The 26331-nt window shown below is 39.5% G+C and overlaps 1 protein-coding gene and 4 non-coding genes across 7 annotated transcripts in view; 3 read left to right on the top strand and 2 right to left on the bottom strand.

Moving 5' to 3' along the window:
* Nucleotides 1–2258: 2258 nt before the first annotated feature.
* On the bottom strand, nucleotides 2259–2348 carry trnay-gua (transfer RNA tyrosine (anticodon GUA)). The gene is given in 2 exon segments: nucleotides 2259–2294; nucleotides 2312–2348. It is a non-coding gene; the product is annotated as a tRNA-Tyr (tRNA).
* A 362-nt stretch (nucleotides 2349–2710) lies between these two features.
* trnar-acg (transfer RNA arginine (anticodon ACG)) lies at nucleotides 2711–2783 on the top strand. The gene has a single exon. It is a non-coding gene; the product is annotated as a tRNA-Arg (tRNA).
* A 3006-nt stretch (nucleotides 2784–5789) lies between these two features.
* Nucleotides 5790–5862, bottom strand: trnar-acg (transfer RNA arginine (anticodon ACG)). The gene has a single exon. It is a non-coding gene; the product is annotated as a tRNA-Arg (tRNA).
* A 445-nt stretch (nucleotides 5863–6307) lies between these two features.
* Nucleotides 6308–6401, top strand: trnay-gua (transfer RNA tyrosine (anticodon GUA)). Its single transcript has 2 exons — nucleotides 6308–6344; nucleotides 6366–6401. It is a non-coding gene; the product is annotated as a tRNA-Tyr (tRNA).
* Nucleotides 6402–11822: 5421 nt separating this feature from the next.
* The window catches only part of trim55 (tripartite motif containing 55), a 43223-nt gene continuing 28714 nt past the window's right edge, over nucleotides 11823–26331 (top strand). The window contains exons 1-4 of one of the 3 annotated variants that reach the window (XM_003219625.4): nucleotides 11823–12240; nucleotides 13403–13575; nucleotides 22310–22481; nucleotides 24112–24207. In XM_003219625.4, coding sequence (XP_003219673.1) covers nucleotides 12073–12240; nucleotides 13403–13575; nucleotides 22310–22481; nucleotides 24112–24207 — 609 coding nt within the window. In that variant the 5' untranslated portion in view covers nucleotides 11823–12072. Of the gene's footprint in view, nucleotides 12241–13397; nucleotides 13576–22309; nucleotides 22482–24111; nucleotides 24208–26331 lie in introns of all 3 variants that reach the window. The other 2 variants (XM_016992860.2, XM_062980322.1) reach the window with 2 other exon arrangements.

Genomic DNA, 26331 nt, shown 5'->3' with positions numbered 1-26331 from the left:
AACTTGCATGAATGTAATTGATGTTTTAATAATTTATATTTGATACTTGGTTTTTAATTGTAATTGCTATTTTTGTATTGTTTGTTGGCATCAAATTGCTGTCTGTTGTGGGGCCACCCTGAGTCCCCTTCAGGGTGAGAAAGCTAGGGTACAAGTATGAGAAATAAATAAATAAATGCAGGGATTAACCAGAGTATTCCCTGAAGTCACTGATAGAAAGAGGAAATCCCCACAGCAGGAAGAGGAACAAGTGATCATTAGTTAGTTTAAAGGTCCAGTCCATTGCAGAGATGCCCCTTAGGAGGGTACGAAACTGGGGGAAATGATAATGTGGGTATGCAGATGATTCCTTGATTGACTTGTGTCCAGTTCTCTAGAGACAAAAGTGCAAGACTTAAGAGACAAAGAGTGACAATCCCAAATAACCAGGGGCTTGGCTGCCTATTCGGAAGACTAATGTACTATTCATATTTGTTTAGCCATTTCTTTCATGAGAATAACAAGCCTCCAGCCTTAGTCAAACAGGAAACATCCTAAACTGATCGTGGTGACAAAAGGGTCATCTGTCCCACTTACATACACAAAAGGATCTGATATTATCTGGCTCGGGAGATCGCTAGAGGGATTTTTCTTTAATTGTACAGTCATCACCGTTCCCAGCAGCTTATGTGAAAAGGAGGCACGAGGGAAGCAGATACCTTCAGGATACATTTTGACACAAGTTGATACATTTAGAAATTGATACAACACACAAGCAATACAAGTTACACAAGAAATATCTATTTTATATATGTATTAAAGGCGTTAGCTTTGATAGAGTTCGGAGTACAGTTGCTGCTGGGTCCTTCCAGAGCCTCCAGCAGCTTTGATATTGCAAAACCTTGAAAAAGTAGAAAAAGTTTTATATTTTTTTTTTTAAATCATACCTCTGGCTTGAAGATTTCTTATTGATAATAAATCTTTGGGGAAGAGGGTATCATGGCTCAACAACACTGAGAGTTATGGTTTAGTGAAGCAACATTACTATTTGACAGAGAAGGCTAAAGGACTTATAAAATTACAGCCCCCATGGCTCCATAGCAGTTAAAGTAGTGTCAAAGTGTGCTAATTCTACGGTGTAGATGCACCCTGTAATTGGATTGAAGATGTTGTGCCTGGGTTTTCTTTGCCCATTCTTTTTCTTTTTGTGTTTTTCTCATTGAGATTATGATCTTATTCTTATTAGATCTGCATTGTAGACCCATATCATACAGTTTGAACTGCATTGAACTGCATTATATGGCAATATAGATCCAGTCTCTGTCTTGACATGAAAATGTAAGCGGGAAGCAGTTTCTATAACAACAGCTGCTGAGAGGAAAGTGTTGTTGTGATCTCTGTGGATATCATCTGAAACCTAAACACCTTTTGTGCAATACCGATCCAACTGCAAGCCCCAATGCATGAAAGAATGAAAAAATACAAAATAACCCTTGAACAATGTGTTGTCGAAGGCTTTCATGGCCGGAATCACTGGGTTGTTGTGCATTTTCCGGGCTGTATGGGCATGTTCCAGAAGCACTCTCTGGAACATGCCCAGACAGCCCGGAAAATACAACAACCCAACCCTTGAACAATGTGTTGTCGAAGACTTTCATGGCTGAAATTCCAGACAGGAAACCATCAGGGTCAGCTAATACCTCCCAACAAAGGATTCCCCAGGCAGGAAGCAACCAGGCTTTGAAGCTGCAAGGCCATTCAATATTAATGAAGGTAGCCAATTGCAACATTCACCTTTGCCTCAAACAGACAAGGTTCTTTATCCCACCTGGACCTTCCACAGATATAACAACCCCACTTGACTAGTTTTCAACAGACCTCACAACCTCTGAGGATGCCTGCCATAGATATGGGTGAAATGTCAGGAGAGAATGCTTCTGAAACATGGCCATACAGCCCGGAAAACTCACAGCAACCCAGCTCTTGAACAGTTTGTCGAGAATCTATGTACACTAGTTAGACTACTAAACCAACTAGTAGTGTAAATTAAACTAGAAATCTAAATGACCAATAATTGTACTTTTCCATTATTTCATAGTTGAGAAACTTGTCTTCTGAACTTTGTGTAACCATAGATATCAAAACAGGGCACCAGAGATCTTTCAATCATAGGGGAGCTATGAATTGCGTGAAAAAATAATTTATAAATAGTTTTATCCGACGTGGAGGAGAAAGGTGCACTTTCTTGCATTGGGAGGATGGACCAAAAAAATACTGTCTCCTTCGAGCCGGAATCGAACCAGCGACCTAAGGATTCCTGCTTTTGTACGTCCTACAGTCCTCCGCTCTACCAGCTGAGCTATCGAAGGGACTTGCCGAGCGGCTTCCTTCAGCAACAGAAACAAGATCTGTTGCAGTTGCTTGGAAGGTGAAATTCACACCTAAACCAGGAGGTGGCGCTGGATATCACATTGCATGCAGGAGTTGTGCCTCCGCTCTCAGTCTTTCAAATGCTGTGCCTTTGAACTGTAGTAAAACTTAAAATGGGCGGTGATAACAGAAAAAGGAACTTTTAATGCCTTAGCCTTTAATGCAGACATTGGATCCAAACATGGATAACTGTGAGAAAGTGGATGGAAGTCATGCATAAGGAAAAAAAGAGGAGAAACTGTACATGGCAAAGCTTCTCTTATATATTTGGATGTGGTCCTAAGCCCGCGTTCTGTGTGCGGGGCCAGTGGCGCAATGGATAACGCGTCTGACTACGGATCAGAAGATTGTAGGTTCGACTCCTGCCTGGCTCGCAACAGGATATGATTTTATAAAATCGCCAGCTTTTATAATAAAAAAGGCCTTTATCCATTTTCGTTGATCCCTGGAGGGTTTCTCAGGATAAAATATATAGTGTACCTTTAGTTTAGTATTGGCAAACATAATCACATGCAGAAATGTCCCCTCTAGATAAATCTATAGTAAGAGTGAACAATATCCGAACATAAAGTTCTATGTCAGACTGCACAGATAAAGCCATTGAAATCCACAAGCATGTGGACAATTTCAACAGAAAGGAGGGAATCATGAAAATGAACACAATCTGGCTACCAGTAGTTAGAAAAACCCTCTAAAATCAGGACAGTAAATAAAGAGCAATACTGTGAAAGCAGGGGAATTCCAGACAGGAATCAATCAGGGCCAGCTAATACCTCCAAACAAAGGATTCCGCCAGGCAGGAAGCAGCCGAGCTTTGAAGCTGCAAGGCCATTCAATGCTAATCAAGGTGGCCAGTTGCAACATTCTCACTTGCCTCAAACAGACAAGACTTCTTTCTCCCACCCTGGGAATCCACAGATATATAAGCCCCACTTGACTAGTTTCCAACAGACCTCACAACCTCTGAGGATGCCTGACATAAATGTGGGCAAAATGTCAGGAGAGAATGCTTCTGGAACATAGCCCAGAAAACTCACAGCAACCCAATATCCAAGCAGTTTGCCATATATGGAGAAATTGGGAAATTGTAGCTACATACACCTATATTTATAAAACATTTCTTTCAATTTTTTACAAAATATTGTCTACATGTTGTATATTTGAAAGTGTAAAAATATAAACAATATATCCATTTACAATCTTAAAAATATACACTATAATATAAAACATCAGTTTGTTGATTTTTTTTAATGTATGGAGACTTTTGGGACACTCTGTAGGCCTATACAGAATGAGTAGCCCATTGAGACACCCTATACAGATTGAGTAGCCAATGTTCAAAATGATTGGAACCAGAAGTGTTTGGATTTCAGACGTTTTGGGATTATGGAATATTGGCATATACAGGCAGTCCCCAAGTTACAAACAAGATAAGTTCTCTAGGTTTGTTCTTAAGTTGAATTTGTATGTAAGTCAGAACAGATACATTTTAAGTGTAACTCCAATCAAATATATGTGTGTGTGTGTGTGTGTGTATATGTATATGTATAGCTTTGGATAGCATTGTAAAAGGGTTAATACCCCTGTGTTATTTATTTCATACACACCTCATACATATTGCCCAAAGTTAATTATACATAATCTTTTAATAATTTTATGCATGAAACAATGTTTGTGTATATTAAACCACCAGGAATAAAGGTATCACTAGTGCATATCTACACTGTTGAATGAATGCAGTCTGACACCACTTTAACTGCCACTGCTTAATGCTCTGGAATCAAGGGAGTTGTAGTTTTATGAGGTCTTTAGTGCTGGAGATAGCAACCTTCTCAAGCCTCCTCTATTTAATGTTTTGTCTGTTTTATAACATGTAGATTTATTTCCTGAGTGTAAGCAGTGGGAGGGGCTGTAGACTATGTGACTGTTTAGAATACAGTTTTAAGATGATGACAGTTGAAGCTTGAGTCCCTTGGAAGTAGACTGTAATGAAAGAGAGCTGTACAGAGCAATATAGTTTTGAAGAGACTGTTAAAGACTATAAGTTAAAGATACAAACTGAAATGTTTTTAAAGTTTAACCTGACAAATGTACCTGTATATTTAAATACATGAAGTTATGAGTAAAACATACACATTATTTTGTAGAAGTCTACTTGAATCTTTGTCTGCTGAGAGCGTCAAATAGAAACAATATATTTATGTGCTTAGTGATCTTCCATTACCCAATAAACTAAAGGAACACCTCTGAAACTCTGCTACCCAATATATTATGATCCTAACAAGCCATAATCCAATAGTCCAATATTTAGCTGCCTATGTTGACAAGTGCTGGTGCCTCATCAAACTAAAACTCCCACAATCTCATAGCATTGAATTATGGCAGTTAAACTGGGTAGGGTATGTTCCTGAAATTGATGTATGAGAAGAAAAGTAACATAGTTGCAAAATGTGCATATAAAAAGATCTTTATTTGGACTTTTAATTCAAGTTAGAGCAGCAGTACAGTCCATAAAATGAAAGTGTATGGAGATGGGCAGCTTTATGACTTAATACCTAAATGAGCATCTGACCCAAGTAGAAAATTCTGTTTAGGGCCTAAAGTAGATAATAATATTCAGCCTTTAGTGAGATAAATGTACGCAAATTGAAGCAAGAAAAAAACACATTTATTTGTAGGCTTCTGGAAGCCTGAAAGTAATAAAGCTTGAACAGGCTTAAATACCTTAAAATCTCTTCCACATGCAAAACACCCCAAAAATACCAAGGGATGCAGTGAAAATACTAAGGCTTCTTCCACACAGCTGCCTAAAATCCCTCATTGTCTGCTTTGAACTGGGTTATAGGCAGTGTGGAGTCAGATAACCGGGTTCAAAGCAGTTATTGTGGATTATCTGCTTTGATATTCTGGGTTATATGGCTGTGTGGAAGGGGCCTAAGTGACAAGTACAGTAGAGTCTCACTTATCCAACGTTCTGGATTATCCAACGCATTTTTGTAGTCAATGTTTTCAATACATTGTGATATTTTGGTGCTAAATACAGTCAAATTTGTTGTATAACATGATGTTTTGGTGCTTAATTTGTAAAATCATGACCTAATTTGATGTTTAATAGGCTTTTCCTTAATCTCTCCTTATTATCCAACATATTCGCTTATGCAACGTTCTGCCGGCCCGTTTACGTTGGATAAGCGAGACTCTACTGTACTTGGATGTTTATTGAATTACAAAGCAATTGTAATTAATAGGCTTTTCCTTAATCTCTCCTTATTATCCAACATATTCGCTTATCCGACGTTCTGCCGGCCCGTTTACGTTGGATAAGCGAGACTCTACTGTACTTGGATGTTTATTAAATTACAAAGCAATGGTAAAAGAAGCGAGCCAGGCAGGAGTCGAACCTACAATCTTCTGATCCGTAGTCAGACGCGTTATCCATTGCGCCACTGGCCCCTCACTTTAATTGTGTGTTTGCAAAAAAAAATTGATCAGAAATACACAATGCAGTCAGCCCCTGTGCCCATGGGTTTTACAACCATGAGATTCAGGAACCACAAGTTTGAAAATATATATATTTTCAATTTTTATATATATATAAAAATTCCAAAACCCAAATTATGATTTTGCCACTGTATATAAGGATGAAAACAAATATGGTAAAAGAGACAGATAGATACCCATTGAGAATCCAACAAGATGGAATCGCATTCTTTTGGAAATGCTGGGTTACATTTCCCCCCCTTTTAAAAGCCTCCTCTTCTTTGGGTGAACCATTTCTATGAAGAACTATGAATCAAGAGAGTTGCCTGCAATTCTCAACTTTATTCAAGGGCAAAACAGGAAGCGCATGTCTCTTCCGGAGGCTTAGATGTCTCAAGGGGAGGAGCGCCGCCGTGTCCCTTCGATAGCTCAGCTGGTAGAGCGGAGGACTGTAGAGGCGAGCTTCCCTTGTAGGAATCCTTAGGTCGCTGGTTCGATTCCGGCTCGAAGGAGACTTTTTTTTTTTCCTAACTTGCACTTTTGGTTTCTGATTGAAAATAGCTTCCCTCTTGTGCTTTATAAATTACTGTGACTTTCCTAGTTTAATCTTGTGATTCGCTATAAGAAGGTACTCAAGAAAACTGGGCACAAAAATGCCGACAAAAGGTTGTGAGTTTTCCGGGCTGTATGGCCACGTTCCTGAAGCATTCTCTCCTGACCTTTCCCCCACATCTATGGCAGGCATCCTCAGAGGTGGTTTGGTATATTGGAAAATAGTGAAGTGAGGTTTATATACAGTAGAGTCTCACTTATCCAACATAAACGGGCCGGCAGAACGTTGGATAAGCGAATATGTTGGATAATAAGGAGGGATTAAGGAAAAGCCTATTACGCATCAAATTAGGTTATGATTTTACAGATTAAGCACCAAAACATCATGTTTAACAACAAATTTGACAGAAAAAGTAGTTAAATACGCAGTAATGCTATGTAGTAATTACTGTATTTACGAATCTAGCACTAAAATATCACGATGTATTGAAAACATTGACTATAAAAATGCGTTGGATAATCCAGAACGTTGGACAAGCGAGTGTTAGATAAGTGAGACTCTACTGTATCTGTGGAAGGTCCAGGGTGGGAGAAAGAACTATCTGTTGGAGACAAGTGTGAGTGTTGCAATTAATCACCTTGATTAGCATCGAAAAGCCTCGCGGCTTCAAGACCTGGCTGATTCCTGCTTTGGGGAATCCTTTGTTGAAAGGTGTTAGCTTGCCCTGATTGTTTTTTTTTTTTTTTGCTTTTTTAATTTCTTTTTGATACATCATAACAATTAACTATTTTTGCCATACATAACTTATTTCAGTATACATTGTTCCAAAGGTAACTATTTCTTAAATGACATTTTAAACAGTCCTTAGAAATAAATGTATCCACCCCCACCCTCTCCTCATACCCCCCACCCCCCTGGAACAGCCATTCAAAATTGTCAATACATCAGTTTTGCCCTGATTGTTTCCTGTCTGGAATTCCCCTGTTTTCTGAACGTTGTTCTTTATTCACTGACCTGATTTTAGAGGTTTTTTAAATACTGAGAGACAGATTTGGTTCATTTTCATGGTTTCCTCCTTTCTGTCGAAACTGTCCATACGCTTGTGGATTTCAATGGCTTCTCTGTGCAGTCTGTGGGCCCTTCCACACAGCCATATAACCCAGAATATCAAGGCAGAAAATCCCACAATATCTTCTTTGAACTGGGTTATCTGAGTTCTCACTGCCATATATTCCAGTTCAAAGAAAATAATGTGGGATTTTATTCAGCTGTGTGGAAGGGGCTTTAGTGGTTGTTAGAGTGGTCCAGCATTTCTGTGTTCTCAAATAATCTGCTGTATCCATCCAGGTTCATTCATCAAGTGCTCTGCTATGGCTGACTTAAATATGCAACATTCACACCTGCCTCAAACAGACAAGAGTTCTTTCTCCCACCCTGGACATTCCACAGATATATAAATTCCACTTTCCTAGTTTCCAACAGATCTCACACCTCTGATGTGGGCAAAGCGTCAGGAGAGAATGCTTCTGGAACATGGCCATACGGACCAGCAACTCACAGCAACCAAGTGATTCTGGCCATGAAAGCCTTTGACAACACAATGCCAACAATGCTATGGTGTTTCAAGGTTGTCATTCCTTAGTACATACAACAAAGTATATTCTACAGCCAGGCAAGAGCAAACTTTGGCCCCCTTTTGGACTTCAACTCCCACAATTCCTAACAGCCGGTAAAGTTTGCAGCAGAAATGTAAACTTTTTAAATTTTTCTTGCTGCATAAAAACCAAATATTCTTGTGCATGTCCAGTTTCACTCAGAAGTTATTATAGTACAGGGAGAATAATAATAATAATAATAATAATAATAATAATAATAATTAATAATAATAATAATACTTTATTTATATACCGCCCTATCTCCCGGATGGGACTCAGGGCGGTTTACAGTCATAAAAGCAAACACAAACATTACATAACAACATAATACACATTATTAAACAAAGTAAAACAATACAATTATAACAATAAATCACACTTACAAAAAGAAGGGAATGGCCCCAGATTTGGCTATAGGTATAGATTGCCTGTAGTTCAGTTGAGGTTACTCCTTCAATGTATCCAATTGTCTGGTGATTATGTGGGAAAGTGAATAGTGGTAGTTAAAGAGCACATTCTAAGAATTATTTCTGCATTTGATTTATTAAAATATTCCCATTCAAACCCAAGTAACGAAGGTGGAGGCATTACTTTTCATTCAACCTTCATATACGTGTGTGTGTGTGTGTGTGTGTGTGTGTGTGTAAAGGTTTTCCCTGACATTAAGTCTAGATGTGTCTGACTCTGGGAATTAGTGCTCATCTCCATTTCTAAGATGAAGAGCCAGCATTGTCCGTAGACGTCTCCAAAATCATGTGGCCGGCATGACTTCATGGAGCTCTGTTACCTTCCCACAGGAGCGGTACCTATTGATCTACTCACATTTGCATGTTTTCTAACCACTAGGTTGGCAGAAGCTGGTGCTAACAGTGGGAGCTCACCCCACTCCCCAGATTAATTTCTAGCTATTTTATTATCAAATAAAATTGAACTCATGTGTGAGAGGTATCTACTCACATTTGCATGTTTTCTAACCGCTAGGTTGGCAGAAGCTGGTGCTAACAGTAGGAGCTCACCCCACTCCCCAGATTAATTTCTAGTTATTTTATTATCAAATAAAATGGAACTCATGTGTGAGAGGTATATGTACAGGATGAAAGCAAACACAACCGCCTGCTACAGTAAGTATCGTGGATGTTGCACTTAAACTCATAGACGTGATACATACTGCTTGTACAGTTGTCTGATAAAGTATTGGCAAGTAACAGCACAGATGGCTTTGCTTTAAGATTAGGCCTCACATGCCAGACGTGATCTGGGAAATAGTCATTTTAAAAATAACTTTGCAACAAGTGCCAAGTTATGAGGGATCCATGCATCCAATAAACAGAAACAAAGCAATGCCCCAGTGCTGGAACTTAGTCATTGGGATTATACTATGGGCATGTAACCCAGGCAGAATTATCACCTTTGCTCAGCCAATAAAAATGGTGCATCTTCGCTATTTTCCAAAGTACTCTAACTAAGGACAGATTGAAAGTGGTTTTTTTTTCTCTTTTTAAATGTGTTGGAACTGTTCCTTTAAAAACTACAGAGAAAGTTTATTTATGTAGAATATTATTGGGGAGCTAAGTTTTCTCTATGGCAACACTTTAGCACTACTGTGTCTACAGGTGTGACAATATGACAGGAAGAAGATCAAGGCAGGAAAGAAGCAAACATTGGCCAATTGGCTTTTTGAGGCAGAAGAGGAGAAAGGGGGCTTTGGCTTAGCATTATCTAGGAATAGACACTGCTGGTCAGCCATGTGTGAGAAGTACAAAGCTATCTGAGCCACATCCTTTTATGCTATTTTACCACACTACTCACTGGTGAGAACATGGGGGGGGGGGGGGGTTCCTGCCTCAGTGCTAGTCTACAAAGGGAGCATCCTTCCATCTGCCACATCATCTGCCACTGCTAAGGCTGGTTCACGTAACTAATTGTGGAGTTTGTTTTCACATCTTACTTCCTTCTATGAAAGAGATAGAGACTTTTTAAAGTCTCATATATCATTTCAGACAAGTATGTTCTGAACATTAGAAATATGCAATTAATTGGTTAATAATAGGCAAAGCACAGCCCTGGGGGCACACAGAATCACTTAGAAACCACATAGTATTCCTGCCATGCGGATATACAATTAAAGGACTCCTGAGAGACAGCCATTCAACCTATGCTTCAAACCTCAGAGAAGGAGAGTTCACCATCCTTCAAGTCAATCTATCCCACCAGTGAACAGAAAACAAGTTCATCCTAATATTTAGGTGGAATCTCTCATCTTCTCTTGTAATTCCACTCCATAGTTCATGTTTGAGGCTCTAGAAGAGCAGGAGAAAAGTTCATTCCATCTTTTGCATGGCATCCTTTCATGTATTTGGAGATGGTTATCATATCACCTCTCAAGTTTTCTCTGCTCCAAGTCAACATACCTAGCTCTCAAAATTATTCCTCATAGTACTTGATTTGCAGACCTTTTACCATCTTGGTTGCTTTCCTCTGGTCATATTCCAGCTTGTCCTTATTGAACTCTGTTATCCAGAACTGGGAAAAGTATTGCTTTACTACTCCCCTCGATCTGGGTGCTATATTCCTTTTGATACAGTCTACAGTGCATTGTTTCTTTGCTTGTTTAAGTCACTGCATTATACTGTTGACCCATGCTTAAGTTATAATCTGCTAAAATTGTTCAACCATTTTCACATGTGCTTTTTTAAAAGCTAGATTTCATTAATCTTACACATTTTCCCTTCCTAGATGTAGTACCTTTATGAGATTCACATTATTAACTTTGCTCCAGCTCTCCAATCTGTCAAGGTCCTTTTGAATGAACTCCTGGCACTGCTTTTACGGCTCTTTTCCTTTTCAAACACCCTGGATTAAAAAGCATGAAGAGGAGAAAGAGGCTACTCTTCTAGAAGCCTTCAGAAGTTCAGATATTAAATAGTTTAAGACCTTTCTTGCACACCTCAACAGTTGGTGGAGGGGAATTCCCCAAAACTATAACTGAACGTCTGGTTACTTCTGGGTGTTTTTGGTTTGTTCTTTGGCAATCCATCATTATTTGAGAGGTTCTAGACCAGAAAATTGACTTTTGGACTCACCTTAGCTTTAGAAAGTACAATATCTACTCAAGTATAAGTCGACTTCCTATGTAATTGTGGATTTTGATATCCCCCATGTAGACAAGTTGAAAATCATTCCATGGTGAAAGGAAAACACTAGGACTGCCTTAAAGAGTGAGATGCCTTTGACTGCCACTGACATTTTCCCTGCTCAGTCAATCAAAAAGTCTAGAAGCAGCACCATAGTGGAGACAGTACAAGGGGTCAGTACTCCTTTAAGGTTTTCCTGGGATGGAAAAAGCTCTTATCTTTTACCACTCTATTCAGAGAAGTAGGTGGTTGTTTTTTGACAAATTAATGTACACAGTACTTACATTGACCCATGGATAAGATGACACCATTTTTGGAGGTGATTTTTTTGACTAAAATGTCAAGATTTATACACAAGCATATAGAGTATGTTTATTGCACTGCTCCTTGCTTTTTCTTAGCACAGTGAGATGTAAAAACATGAACAACCAATCTGCATTCTATGGTCAACATAATATTTCAGCTTTTCCAAAAGAGTGAGCAGTGCATGTGTCAGCGGCAACTGTTGAATTTCTCCGCCTCCTTCCCTTTGCTCCCCCCATTCCTTCTTGGACACAAGAATGTTGATCTTTCACCCCAGTGAGCTGTCACCTGTCTAAATCTGTCCTTGTGTCAGATGCATATATGGAGAGAGTGAGTATAGCAACCAATGACGCTCTGCTTCTAAAATAGGCCCATCTCCCTGCCCTCCCTTCCACCCACTAAAACAATGTCATCCAGGGAAAGAGCCTCAAAGGACACTTGATCTCACAAGCTTTGGATTTTTTTTCAGGGGACCTAACCCGGAAACCCATTGACAGCATTCTGATTCTGAGTCTATGTTCCTGAGACTCTCTAGGAGATGAGCACTTCTCTTAATTACAAGTCTTTCTCCAAAGAGCAAGAAACTATGGATAACTTAGAGAAGCAGCTTATTTGTCCCATATGTTTAGAGATGTTTTCTAAGCCAGTGGTTATCCTCCCCTGTCAGCACAACCTATGTCGAAAATGTGCCAGTGACATCTTCCAGGTAAGTTAACCTTTGGAATTATTTAACCTTTTAGATTATAAATCAGCTGTGGTGGTTTAATGAAAAGGATTTTCTCTAACTTAGAAGAAAATGAATTATAAAAAGGACACTTGTTTGTTATGTGCTTTGTGATTCTGGATCCCTTGCATGTGGAAATCCCCCCTTTAATTGATCTAGAATGAATTATTATTTAACGTACGTAGAGATATTAACATAAACCCATCCCTGTCCTTCTCCAATACTTCTAAGAATGGAAAGTTTATCTCTAGAAGAAGTTATTACTTTATTAACTTTGAATCCCTAAACAAAATGGAAACAATATACCTTTTGTACTTATTGTATAGTAATTTGAACTATGTGTTGGTAGTTAAGGTTAAGTTTGTCTTTGATTACCTTATCCCAGGGCTTTCCAAACTGCAGTGTGTAGGTGTTTTGCATGAATGTAACAAGAAAAAAGCAATACAGTAGAGTCTCGCTTATCCAACGTTGAACGGGCCGGCAGAACGTTGGATAAGCGAATATGTTGGATAATAAGGAGAGATTAAGGAAAAGCCTATTAAACATCAAATTAGGTTATGATTTTACAAATTCAGCACCAAAACATCATGTTATACAACAAATTTGACAGAAAAAGTAGTTCAATACACAGTAATGCTATGTAGTAATTACTGTATTTACGAATTTAGCACCAAAATATCATGATGTATTGTAAACATTGACTACAAAAATGTGTTGGATAATCCAGAACGTTGGATAAGCGAGTGTTGGATAAGAGAGACTCTACTGTATATATCAAAAACATATAAATGAAAAGTTTCCATGAGATATGTTGTCCCCATGCATTCCACAATTTAGAATTTATATATGTGTCCATCTCTTATATGGGACTGGTTTAACTTCCAGTTTGCTAGTAAAACTGAATTACTGTGTCACAAAATGATTCATGTCTAAAAAGTGTGTCACCAACATGAAATGTTTGGAAAGCTCTGCCTCATCAAATAGTCATTAAAATGCAAAGAGTAACATGAAGGCATATGATCATTTCTTAAGCAGGTAGTCTGACATGCATCTTACAATATGGAAGTGAAAGCAGTTGCAGGAAATATCTGTGAATGAATGCATGCTTGACTCCACAACGTGTTTTACTCCTTGGCAAGAACAGGCCTCAAACCCATATCTGCCAATGAGAGGAGGCACCACTGTGGCTTCAGGAGGTCGGTTCCGCTGTCCCTCTTGCAGGCACGAAGTTGTTCTGGACAGGCATGGCGTCTATGGCCTTCAGAGGAATCTGTTGGTGGAAAACATAATTGACATATACAAGCAAGAATCTGCCAGGTAATAGACAAATTTCTGTCCTTGAAGGAATGTCTATGGATGCAGTTTCTGCATTGGTTACATTTCCCATGGAAACACATAAATTGCAATACGTAGCTCAAGGCCTCAAAAAGAGAATGATAGGATATTCAAAGAATATGAATTGTAGAACTGAACTACAGAACTGTCTCTTTTCCCCATCCCAACTTTACTCTTCCTCCTTCACTTTTTCCTCTATCACCTGAAAGTTTATTAAATCTTGTGCGCCAGTTGCACCCGTACCTTAGGAAGTCAGACTTGGCCACAGTGGTCCACGCTCTCATTACATCCAGGAAAGATTACTGCAACACGCTCTACATGGGGTTGCCTTTGAAGACCGTCCAGAAGCTACAAATAGCCCAACAAGAGGCAGCCAGATTAATAACTGGGGTGGCATATAGGGAGCACACAACACTGGCTGCCTGTTTGCTACCGGGCACAATTAAAAGTGCTGGCTTTGGCCTATAAAGCCCTAACTGCCCCCAGCCCAGTTTACCTGTCTAAACGCATCCCCCTTTACGAACCACAGCAAATACTAAGATCTTCTGGGGAGGCACTTCTCTTGGTCCCGCCACTGTCACAGGTGCGTTTGGCGGGGACGAGAGACAGGGCCTTCTCAGTGATTGCCCCCCGGCTATGGAACTCCCTCCCTTGCGAGATTAGATCACCCCCCTCCGTCCTGTCCTTCAGAAAGATGGTAAAGACCTGGCTGTGGGACCAAGGCTTTGGGGCATTGCAGTGAGGCAATAATAGGAAACTTACGCCACTGAGCGGTGCCAGCATGATGTCCTGGGTTGGTTTAAACAGCTGATTTTAAAGTAGATATAACTGATTTTAATGTTTGTGTATATTTATAATTATTCTGTCTCCCGGCATGGAGTGCTTGCCATATATATGTCGTGCTCCGCTCTGAGTCCCCTTCGGGGTGAGAAGGGTGGAATATAAATGTTTAAAATAAATAAACTCCAGCTAGATATTAAAAAAGGCTATAGTTATCATCATCAACAGGTCTCATTATATACAAGTAGGTAGGGACCACACAGAACGGCTCATGCATAATTCTTGATTGTTGAACTTCTGATATTAGTTACGCTTTGTTTTACAAGAAGTAAAATTGATTTGCTTTATTTTTTCATGAAAAGTTTTACCATCCATTTGTAGCTATTGCACAAGGTTCTATATTTATTACAGATATTTACTATAGAATGTCAGCTTTGTGTGCTTTGTGGAATTAATTGTCATCAAACAATATTCAGATTTGCGTCAGTATTTAATCTTCACATTTGATGAATATTTTGGGTTTGTTTTTATTTGTATCTCATCTATCTTCAGAAGTTCAAATACAACAAGACTCAAAGATACCAATAAAAATCCTAAAAATTATTAAAAAATTGATTAAACACATTGCGATATTAAAAAGTAATAGGATTTAAAGCAATTAAAAGAACCACAATAAAAATACAGTCCCCTTCCATTAAAAGCCCGCTTCTAGGCAAGCAGTCATTTGCTAAAAGTCTGCCTGAATGACTTTGCCTGCTGGCAGAAGGACAACAAGGAGGATGCACCTAAGTATCCCTTGGGAAGATGACTGGAAGCAGCCATAAATGTATTTAGTTGTGTACACAAATAATCCTTGTTCATAGGCAGAAGTAGGCAAAGTGTAACCCTCAAGATGCATTGCTACTAGGGCTATTTTTGCATGACCCAGGCCCCTTGGGATAAAAAAAATGCTCCCTACTACTTCTAGGAATAATGGGAGGTACTTTTGAGATCTTATCTCTCCTCCAATCCCTGAACCATTTTAGACCTAGGAGAGGCTCATATTTCCAAGCCTTGTTGGTCTTTCTATTCAATAACCTTTGCCATATTGACCACCCTTGGATGTTGCCTGGCCAAGTGTCAGTTTTGATCTGTGAAATGTTGGAGATTTCGCTTAGGCTATGTCAAAAGCTTATGTCTTAGAAGGAGTACAGGAATAGGAAGTGGTCCAGAAGACTAGGACACAGAACATTGGCATCAAACTACAGGAAAGGAGATTCCACCTGAACATTAGGAAGAACTTCCATTCCTAACGGTGAGAGCTGTTTAGCAGTGGAACTCTCTGCCCTGGAGTGTGGTGAAGTCTCCTTCTTTGGAGGCTTTTAAACAGAGGCTGGATGGCCATCTATTAGGGGTGATTTGAATGTGATTTTCCTGCTTTTTGGCAGGGGGTTGGATTGAATGACCCATGAGGTCTCTTCCAACTCTATGATTCTAAGTTATTTAGCACAAAAATAAATGATACAGGATCAAACTTCTGTTACTGAATTTGATGGTCTGGCCTAAATCAGGTCTTCCAGTTCTAGTGTGCAAACATTCTAGAAAAGAACAAGAAGATTGAGTTTAAAGAGATTATTTTGTGTCTCTTAGCATTGTACTTGTTCTTGTACGTCTCTGGTTTGTTTCACAAACTTACCTCTGCTCTCTTGCCTAAACAAGCAGTGAGGTACATTAGTGTACATATTCACAATACTGAACACAGCAGGGTGCACAACTCGCACCGCTCTTGCTAGTTAAAGGATTCTAGGACCTGAAGTTCCAAAAGTAACATTTATTAGTTCTAGATTCCAGGTAAAGATTGATCCTTCTGCCTAGTGTTTAGGTAGGCTGAGCTTTGTGGGACAAGGCACAGAGCCCAAAGCTTAGCACCAATCCTGTATGATAAATCAGAGAGCAGGAAGTGATGGGAACCCGAGCAAAGAACCTCTGCATCCAAATCTGGCCTGTATTGGGTACAATCAACCTGTCAGTATTGATACTGATTACAACAGCATTTTTGTTGTTTTTAATTTTTTAAAATCAGAAACAAACATCCAGACATATATGTGAGTGCCATTGCTCATTTCATTATTTGCTTACTTTTTACATATTTTTCTCTTTTCTACAATAAAATGGTACTTATTTCTAAGTAAATATGTTTAGCATCATGGGAGCAGTATCATCTCCCATGTATTATTGCAATTGTAATGGTTCTGTGATTTAAATTTCTCTGAAATACAAAATTTTACACACAATTTCAGGGCTGCAGTAATATATAAAGAATGAAGATGTAGTTGAAAGACTGTCTTTCTAAAGTTTTAGACATTCCTCTCTGTCCCACCACCGTTAGAACTACATTTGGTGGGGACACAAGAAGAAGTTTCCTCAGTAGTTGTTCCTTTGCCGTGGAACTCCCTGCCACTGGAAACTAATGGCCCCTTCCTTATTCTCCTTAAGAGATAAATACTTTTTCACTTGATGACTGGATGGGTATGCAGAAAGGCCTTTAATGTAATGTGTGTCCTGTATTTTTATTGTTGTTGTCCTCTTTATAAATGACTATATAGTGTTCCAAGATATAGATATTTTAATGTTGTAGATTAAGAATTTTTTAAAAAGACTCTGTTAGCTGGTTTTATTTTGTATAACTTGTTTCCATTCTTTTGCTAAGCTGCCTTGGGTCCTGTTTGAGGGAAAGAATGGATATAGATTAAATAGTTTAAAATAAATAAGCATGAAGTTTGATGGATAGAAGGAATTTGTATTTCTGTGTTTTTGAACTAAATCAATTATATGAAATCTCCATTTCAATGAGGTAGTTAATATTACCCATTAGCTCCACAATATCTTACTTAGGAGAAGCAAAATGTTACCACTTACACTACAATCATTCAATAATATTGTTTGATGAATAACTGAATGGTTTGGGGAGCAAGTTCCATTTCTTGTGTTTTAGCTGAAATGCACTTATATGAATGAATGTATATGTGTTATATATGCAAATTGTTATGGAAATTATTATTCAAAAAGCAGAGTCTGATTAACTCTGCAATTTCTTCTTTTGAATCTTAAATAAAGAGCATGGCTATTGTCAACATAGCATGATGTGACTTGGTAATGACGTTTCTATCACAACTATTTTTACTATCATTATGTCTTGTCATGTCATATATTGCTATATAATACTTTCTTATATAGAAAGTATTAGGCATTATAACACATGCTTTTATTTTGAGCATTAATAAACAAGGTGCCAGCTCTTAAGGCAACCCCCCCCCCCAAAAAAAAACCCTTCTCCAGTGCTAATAGCAGTCATGTTATAAACAGAAGGGCCTCAGTGGTGCAGCAGGTCAAACCACTGAACTTGCTGAGCAAAAGGTTGGCAGTTCAAATCTGGGGAATGGATGAGCTTCCGCTGTTAGCCCCAGCTTCTGCCAACCTAGCAGTTTGAAAATATGCAAATGTGAGTAGATTAATAGGTGCCACTCTGGTAGGAAGATAACTGTGCTTCTTGCAGTCATGCCAGCCACATGACCTTGCAGGTGTTTATGGTCAATGCCGGCTCTTCGGCTTAGAAATGGAGATGAGCATCAACCCCCCAGAACTGGACACAACTAAACTTAATGTCAGGGGAAAACTTTATAAGGGGACATGTCTTACATACCTTCATATTCATAGAATCATAGAATCATAGAATCATAGAATAGTAGAGTTGGAAGAGACCTCAAGGGCCATCTAGTCCAACCCCCCGCTAAGAAGCAGGAAATCGCATTCAAAGCACCCCCGACAGATGGCCATCCAGCCTCTGCTTAAAAGCCTCCAAAGAAGGAGCCTCCACCGCGGCCCGGGGGAGAGAGTTCCACTGCCGAACAGCCCTCACAGTGAGGAAGTTCTTCCTGATGTTCAGGTGGAATCTCCTTTCCTGTAGTTTGAAGCCATTGTTCCGTGTCCTAGTCTGCAGGGCAGCAGAAAATAAGCTTGCTCCCTCCTCCCTATGACTTCCCCTCACATATTTGTACATGGCTATCATGTCTCCTCTCAGCCTTCTCTTCTGCAGGCTAAACATGCCCAGCTCTTTAAGCCTCTCCTCATAGGGCTTGTTCTCCAGACCCTTAATCATTTTAGTTGCCCTCCTCTGGACGCTTTCCAGCTTGTCAGCATCTCCCTTCATCTGCGGTGCCCAAAACTGGACACAGTATTCCAGGTGTGGTCTGACCAAGGCAGAATAGAGGGGGAGCATGACTTCCCTGGATCTAGACGTTATTCCCCTATTGATGCAGGCCAAAATCCCATTGGCTTTTTTAGCTGCCGCATCACATTGTAGGCTCATGTTTAACTTGTTGTCCACGAGGACTCCAAGATCTTTTTCGCACACACTGCTGTCAAGCCAGGCGTCCCCCATTCTGTATCTTTGATTTCCATTTTTTCTGCCGAAGTGAAGTATCTTGCATTTGTCCCTGTTGAACTTCATTTTGTTAGTTTCGGCCCATCTCTCTAGTCTGTCAAGATCGTTTTGAATTCTGCTCCTGTCTTCTGGAGTGTTAGCTATCCCTCCGAGTTTGGTGTCATCTGCAAACTTGATGATCGTGCCTTCTAACCCTTCGTCTAAGTCGTTAATAAAGATGTTGAACAGAACCGGGCCCAGGACGGAGCCCTGCGGCACTCCACTTGTCACTTCTTTCCATGATGAAGACGACGCATTGGTGAGCACCCTTTGGGTTCGTTCGCTTAGCCAATTACAGATCCACCTAACCGTAGTTTTGTCTAGCCCACATTTTACTAGTTTGTTTGCCAGAAGGTCGTGGGGGACTTTGTCGAAGGCCTTACTGAAATCTAGATATGCTACATCCACGGCATTCCCTGTATCGACCCAACTCGTAACTCTATCGAAAAAAGAGATCAGATTAGTCTGGCATGACTTGTTTTTGGTAAATCCGTGTTGACTATTAGCAATGACCGCATTTGTTTCTAAGTGTTTGCAGACCACTTCCTTAATGATCTTTTCCAGAATCTTGCCTGGTATTGATGTGAGGCTGACCGGACGGTAATTGTTTGGGTCGTTCTTTTTTCCCTTCTTGAAGATAGGGACCACATTCGCCCTCCTCCAATCTGCTGGGACTTCTCCTGTTCTCCAAGAACTCTCGAAGATGATTGCCAGTGGTTCTGAAATAACTTCCGCTAGTTCCTTCAATACTCTTGGATGTAGCTGATCTGGCCCTGGGGACTTGAATTCGTTTAGAGTGGCCAGGTGTTCCTGGACAACTTGTTTCCCTATTTGGGGTTGGATTTCCCCCAATCCTTCGTCCATTCCATGTTGCTGAGGTTGAAGATGGCTTTCTTTTTGTGAGAAGACCGAGGCAAAGAAGGCATTAAGCAGTTCTGCCTTTTCCCTATCCCCTGTCACCATCACCCCATCCACCCAGATATTGCTATAAAATAAGGAAGAAATCCATGTGAGCTGAGCTTCACCCTGACATGGAAACATTTGAAGGATAAGAGCACAGCTACTATAACAATCTTCCTAATTTGTTAAAAATCAAATGGAATTTGACTGTATTTTCCCTTGAGATAATAAAAAGAGAGGCAATTGAAAGGAGAACAAAATAGTTAGCCAGACCTTCCTGGATTTAGTAATGGTTCTGAGATATGGAAGGGGAGGAGGATTTGTGGAAGGATTGTTTTAACCTTCATTTGTGTCCCTTAAGCTAAACTAATTACCAGGAGAATTGGCACTTGAACTGCACAGCCTTATCTATGCCATTTGACACCTTCTAGGTTCCAGCTGCTCACTTCCTTCTTCCTCTCTTATTTTTTCCCCTGAATTGCTGTTAATATGCAGTCTCTGAGGATGGGGCTGTCTCCATGGGCTTCTTAACAGATGAATTCATAGATGCCTCTCTCTGTGAAGCTTTAGAATAACATCTGCAGTGGCATAAAGAAGGGAAATGAGGCAGTTGGGGAGACAAAAGGCGGCAGCTGGGATGAAGAGAGCAGGACTGGCCCCAAGACAAAGAGTGTCCTAGAAAAGGCACGTTTTCATTACCCCCACCATCACCACACTCAAGTTGTACCTTTCATTAAACCATATTTGTATGCTTGCACAAAGATGGCAGCTAACTATTTACATTCAATTAAATTATCAACTGAGCTGGAAGTTTTCTAAGGGAAAGGGTCACCTTAATTTATTTTTCAACTACAGGGTTGAAATGTTGGAATTTCAGCACTAACTTTAGAATTAAGTAATGAACTGAGTTATTAAGCAATTAAATGAATTTGAATGAATGGGCAAATGCTATGGTAGATTAATTTATTCCAAGGTTAAAGGATTTCAAAACAAACAGAGCATCTTTAAAGAGAGTGTTCTCTCCTTTTTGGTGATCTTATGTTCTATATCAGAGATCATATAGAGAACCACTGATATAGGGGCTGTTCTTCTGTTCAGGAAGATGAATTATGACACTCGTGTCAATTAAATGAATGAACACAAAACATTGATAAATTGTATTTATGACGGTTGGAATCCAAGAATCTTTGCTAGGGCACTTGTTAGGAGCCTTCTACACTGCCATAGAAAATCCAGATCATCTGCTTTGAACTGGATTATATGGCACTGTAGACTTATATAATCCACTTCAAAGCAAATAATGTGGATGATCTGGATAGTCTGGATTATATGGCAGTGTAGAAGGGGCCTTAGAATTAATAATAAAGCGATTTCCCTAACAAACTATGACCTTTGAAAGTACAAAGCTGGGTGAGGGCTAGGAAGGTATTCATGAGAAGGAGAGGGCCTTCTAGATAGTTTGAGGTTAGAAACATCACCTGGGCTATGGAGCTTCAAGCTCAGGAAAGACCTGTGAATTTTATGAGGTGTTGTAGACGCTAGCTGGGTTAGTTGGAGACATGTTGTAGCCAAATGGAGACAGTCCAGCATTTCAGAGAAGAGGCATTGTTCCAAAAACCAGTGCTTCTCTCTAGTAAGCTTTTTTTTTGGCTATCTTCCAAATAGCTTCTGAGATATTCTGCTTAAAATATCATCCCTTGGGAAAGGGAACTATGCCACAAACAGAAATCCTGTGCGATATACTCGGGATATGGTTTCAGTGTGTTGAGTATATGCCAAGAGGATCCTTGAATTTTCATGTAATGGCCAAAATTCTATTCAATATTGGAAGACTACAAACTTCCATTGGGGTACATATGCTGTGGATCTGGAGTACAATGTCAACTCTTTCTCCTTTCACTGGACAATCACAGTTGGAGAGAGTGCATCCCACTTAGAAAATCAGTGGCTCTTCATAAGGCAATGTTCAGCTCTGGCATCATCTTGTTGGCACTGGAGTGAGGCTCCATACCCTGGCTATTGGTACAATTGGCACAAGACGACACAGCTTTTGCTTTCCTCTTAGCTAATTTTTGTTTGTTGTGTTAACACAAACTATACTTAGGGCCCATCTAGACAAGTCCAAAATGCGGGACCTGTCCTAGATAAACCTGAAGCATCCAAATGACACCTCAGGCAAACCCAAATTAATCTGGAGTAAACTGGGATAGAATACCCCAATTCCTCCCAGGACTGAGGCCAGTGTGGAAGGGCCCTATATTGCAAACAAGACAGCCTCAAATCCTAGTCTATGGTTCCTTCTACACTGCCATATAATCCAGATTATCAAAACAGATAATCCACATAATCTGCTTGGAACTGAATTATATGAGTCTACACTGCTATATAATCCAGTTCAAAACAAATAATCTGGATTTATATAGCAATATGGAAGGGGCTGAGACATTCAAAGTAGATAGTGTGTTAGATGAGCAAATAATCTGGCAAGGAAACTTCTTATATACTATGTTATTTGATATTTAAGTGATTCTAATTGGGAATTAGTTTCTTCCATTTCTTCTTCGTTAATTACAGTTGCAGACCTGAAAGAAAACCTGAGCAGCCAATGTGTGAAGAGCATGAAGATGAGAAAATCAATATTTACTGCCTGAATTGTGAAGTGCCCACATGCTCAATGTGCAAAGTTTTTGGTGCTCATAAAGATTGCCAAGTTGCTCCCATCACAAATGTTTACCAAAGACAAAAGGTAAAAGAAAATCAACTAACTCACATCCCTCTTGATGGATTTCCAGCACCCAAAATCTACCCACCTATAATATAAAACCATTACATGCCTGCATTCTCTGCTTTATTGCCTCCCTTGAGGTATGTAAGGAATGTGATATTGCCACCCTTCAATCTCTTTTTCACCAAGCTGAACAGTTCATACCCTATGGTCCACCCAATGCAGCTATTGTCATGTGGAGGCATTTCTAATGTTTCCCATATACCTGTACATGAGGTGTCTTTGCAATAGACGCCAACTTTCTTCTTCAGCCATTTCTCAGGTAACCAGCCACCCGAATAATATGCTGGTCTTGTAGTTGGAGCAGGAAAGCAGCTACACTCTGGTGGAACTGCCATTTAAATTTTTCACAATGCTTCCAGCCATTGCAGAAAGAACAAATAGTGGCTTCCAGGGTCTCCCTATAACTGGAGGAGGGTTTCAATTTAATCTTCCATACTGCCCTGAAGTGAGGTTAGGCCAGGGGCAATGTGGAAACAAAAGAGATGACTTTCTTCCCAACCACCCACCTTTCATAAAACTGATGCATTGTTTAAGAAGCAGACCCAAGGCAGGAATTTGTCACCTGAAGATATTGTTTACCAACCCTAACCCTACTTATATCTTTTTATTTTTGTTTTCATAAAAAACCTTTATTCATCCCTAAGTGTGACCTGCTAGCATCAGACTCTGCTCCTAATTTTTGATGTATAAAAGAGAACATGCTACTTTTTGTAAATCAGTACATTCATATCTGCACTTTTATTAATAAAGAATAGTTTATCTTGTCTTTAATTCTGTGGGCAGGGGATAGAGAAACTCAGCTGTGCTTCGCGAATCCTTGCCTGCCATCTGCAAAACTTCTGTTTATTTTTAACCCAGCATTCACTAAACAGCTGTTTATTTGGAATATCCTCATGAGAAATGCAGCTCAGTTTCTTGGAAGCACAGTGGAACTGCCACCAGGCAGAGCCAGTTTACAAGTACAGCCTCTGGGATGGAATCCATAATTGCATTTATTTGTGAACACTAAAGCTGCTTTGGAAAAGGTACTTTTGGGGGAAAGTGTCCCATTGAATTGTTTTGAATTATGAATATTGGCTAGCACTTCCACCCATATCCTCCCTGAAATTGTGCATAATAAAGATATATGTGGAAAAATCATGAACATATATATCAAAAATTAATTTTCACAATGGTCACAGAACAACAATACAATTCTGCAAATCAAATGATAAACATCTTACATAGGTTTTCAGCTGTAGTCCTATACATACTTTACTGTAAGTCCAGTTGAACTCGGAAGTTACTTTCTGAGTAGATAGATTCTGAACTTCACTGTCAGTACAAGTTCTGTTGCAGCGGCATCTTCCATTTTGCATGAAGAAAGTTATATTACTTTTGTCACCATAAAGTATTTTACAGGATGATTTTATTTTTCTAGACTTTTAAAAGGTTTCTTTTATCTTCTGGTACTAAAATACGCACTTTTCCCCCAGTGACCTTTCAGAGAATTGGAGTTGGTTGGGAAATTATTTTAAAGTAGAGAATACAGACTAAGGGTATTTTGTATTCTCCCATAGAAAAAACGTATGTTTATTTTGCATTACAGTCTGAACTCAGTGATGGCATTGCAGTATTGGTGGGAAGTAATGACAGAGTACAAGGAATAGTAACTCAGCTGGAGGAAACTTGTAGAACAATTGAGGTAAGCAATAACGAATTATTTTATTATTTTCAGTGTAGTTATAATTAACATAGTTATTTTGGTACATGGGCAAAAACATATATGGTTGTTCAGTTCAAAATAGGTTAGGTGAAACCTTTGGTTTATTAGTGCTGTCTAATACATGAATCATAGCAGATTTTTGGTTTGCACAGAGTCTTTCTTTCTGATTGAAGGACCCTATGCTGCTCAAAGCTTGCTTTCCTTTGCATCTTGCACAATCTATGGGATTGAAGGTCTTATCTTAATAATTTTCAGACCTGTCATGGCTGCTACTGGAACCAATTTGGTTAAATGAATCATGCTGTTTGTAGTTTGCAACAAGCAGAAGCTGTGAATAACAAAGGTGTCCCATGACAGAAGAGCCTTTAAGGCCAGAGATGTGTTTTGTAAACAATCCCGGATGACTCAGGCAAGGGCACCCCGCCACACCTTCTGTGGCAAGAGAGGATGGAAATGCAGGGAGGAGTTAGTAATTTTCATATGAGCTGCAGTTTACACTTTATTTATTCCCAAATGATCATGCTCGCTTTAACAGACTCAGTTTGGAAATGCTGATTCTAGTCTTGGGTATAAGGCTTTACGAATGTGAATTGTACACCGTGGTGCAGAAAACAGTGCTTACATTTTGAAGGAAAGAGGAGATTCTGAAAGACATCCACAAGTCCACCTTTGATACCCCTAATTTAGTTGAGTCATACCCTCTTCCCTTGTAGCCTTCTAAAAGAAGCTTCCAATGAGGCCACAACAAAGATTTTTAAAAGGAGCCCTCTATGTCTACACTGTAAACAGCAGTGTGTGCTCATTGGGTAGAAGAAAATTCAATTAACATCCATAGCTACGTGCTCATGTTATTCCAGAACTTTCAAAAGAGGATTCTGAGTGGTGTCAAAAAGTAACATTTCTTGAGCTCTGTGTTATTTATAAGATTTTGCCCTGGAAATGGTTTCCATGCTGTTTACCATACAGTTCTGGATTTTGGTCCAATGACCACTCCAAGTCAATACTAAAAGCGTTTGGCCTCTGAAATCAGAATTTCATTTGGGGGCAACCACATTATTTTCAAAGAGAAAACTATGATCCATACAATAGTTTATTCTGGACGTTGATATCCTTGTTTGATTGCAGCAACTGGAATGATGGTTACCAACAACTCAAAAGTCAGTGCTTAATAGTTCTGATCTATACTTAAATTCTCCACAATGGTCTTGAAATAGTATCACTCTGAGGTGAAATATTGTCTCCAGGTTGCAGAAGAAAATACAGTTACTCAGATGGGCACTTCTGCAGTTCTGAGGCCTTAGATGTTGGCTAAGGATGGTGTTGCCAGGACTGGTTAAATAAAAGAAAAGCAAGAAAAGGCAAATTCTGTGCTTTCTTGATATGTTTTGATATTAAATGAGATGATCCAGCTAAAGCAATTACTAACTACATTGTAGAACTACATTGTAGAAGTCTTACTCAAGTAGTTTCTTGAGTAGTTTTCTGCCAAGTCTACATGACCTTGATTAATGACCTACCACTTGCTACCATTTTACACCGGGAGTCATCATTCCCAGGAGAGTCAATTAGAGAGTGCCAGGGCTTAATTGGAACACCACCTGGTTTGCTGACTCTGAACACATATTCCAGATAGGTCAATGAGGGCATCTGAAACCTGTCACTCTTCCCATGACAATTTCAAGATACAAGAAATGGCATTTCACATTCAAGGCAAGATTTCAAGATTAATGTTATGTTGCTCATATGCAGCTCCCCTGTTTCATTTCATTTTTAAGCTAAAGCAACTGTTCAGACTTCCTCCTCCAACAGAAGACTGGCAGAGATTGTCTGAACCCATTCTTTTCTGCTGGCTTTACATCTTGAAATCAGTCTACCTGCTGGTTGTGACAGCATAAGGAAAGGGCCAAAAGCCCCCTTGGGGAGGGAGAAATTTGAAGTTGGAAAGGCAGCAGACTAAAGATATCATTCCTGTCCCTGTGTTGGTCTGCGATATATAATTTGAAGTTTAGGATTTTTGATAAAGACCCTTCTTCTAGACTTTCCAGACCTCCTGCAGAGTGAAACAGACAATGCATTCAGTTGTTGGGAAGTGAGTCAGACTCG

This window comes from Anolis carolinensis, chromosome 4 (genome assembly GCF_035594765.1).
Source record: "Anolis carolinensis isolate JA03-04 chromosome 4, rAnoCar3.1.pri, whole genome shotgun sequence".
Taxonomy (NCBI): Eukaryota; Metazoa; Chordata; class Lepidosauria; order Squamata; family Dactyloidae; genus Anolis; species Anolis carolinensis.
The sequence above is the reverse complement of the archived record's forward strand: the minus strand, read 5'-3'. Positions and strand labels throughout refer to the sequence as shown.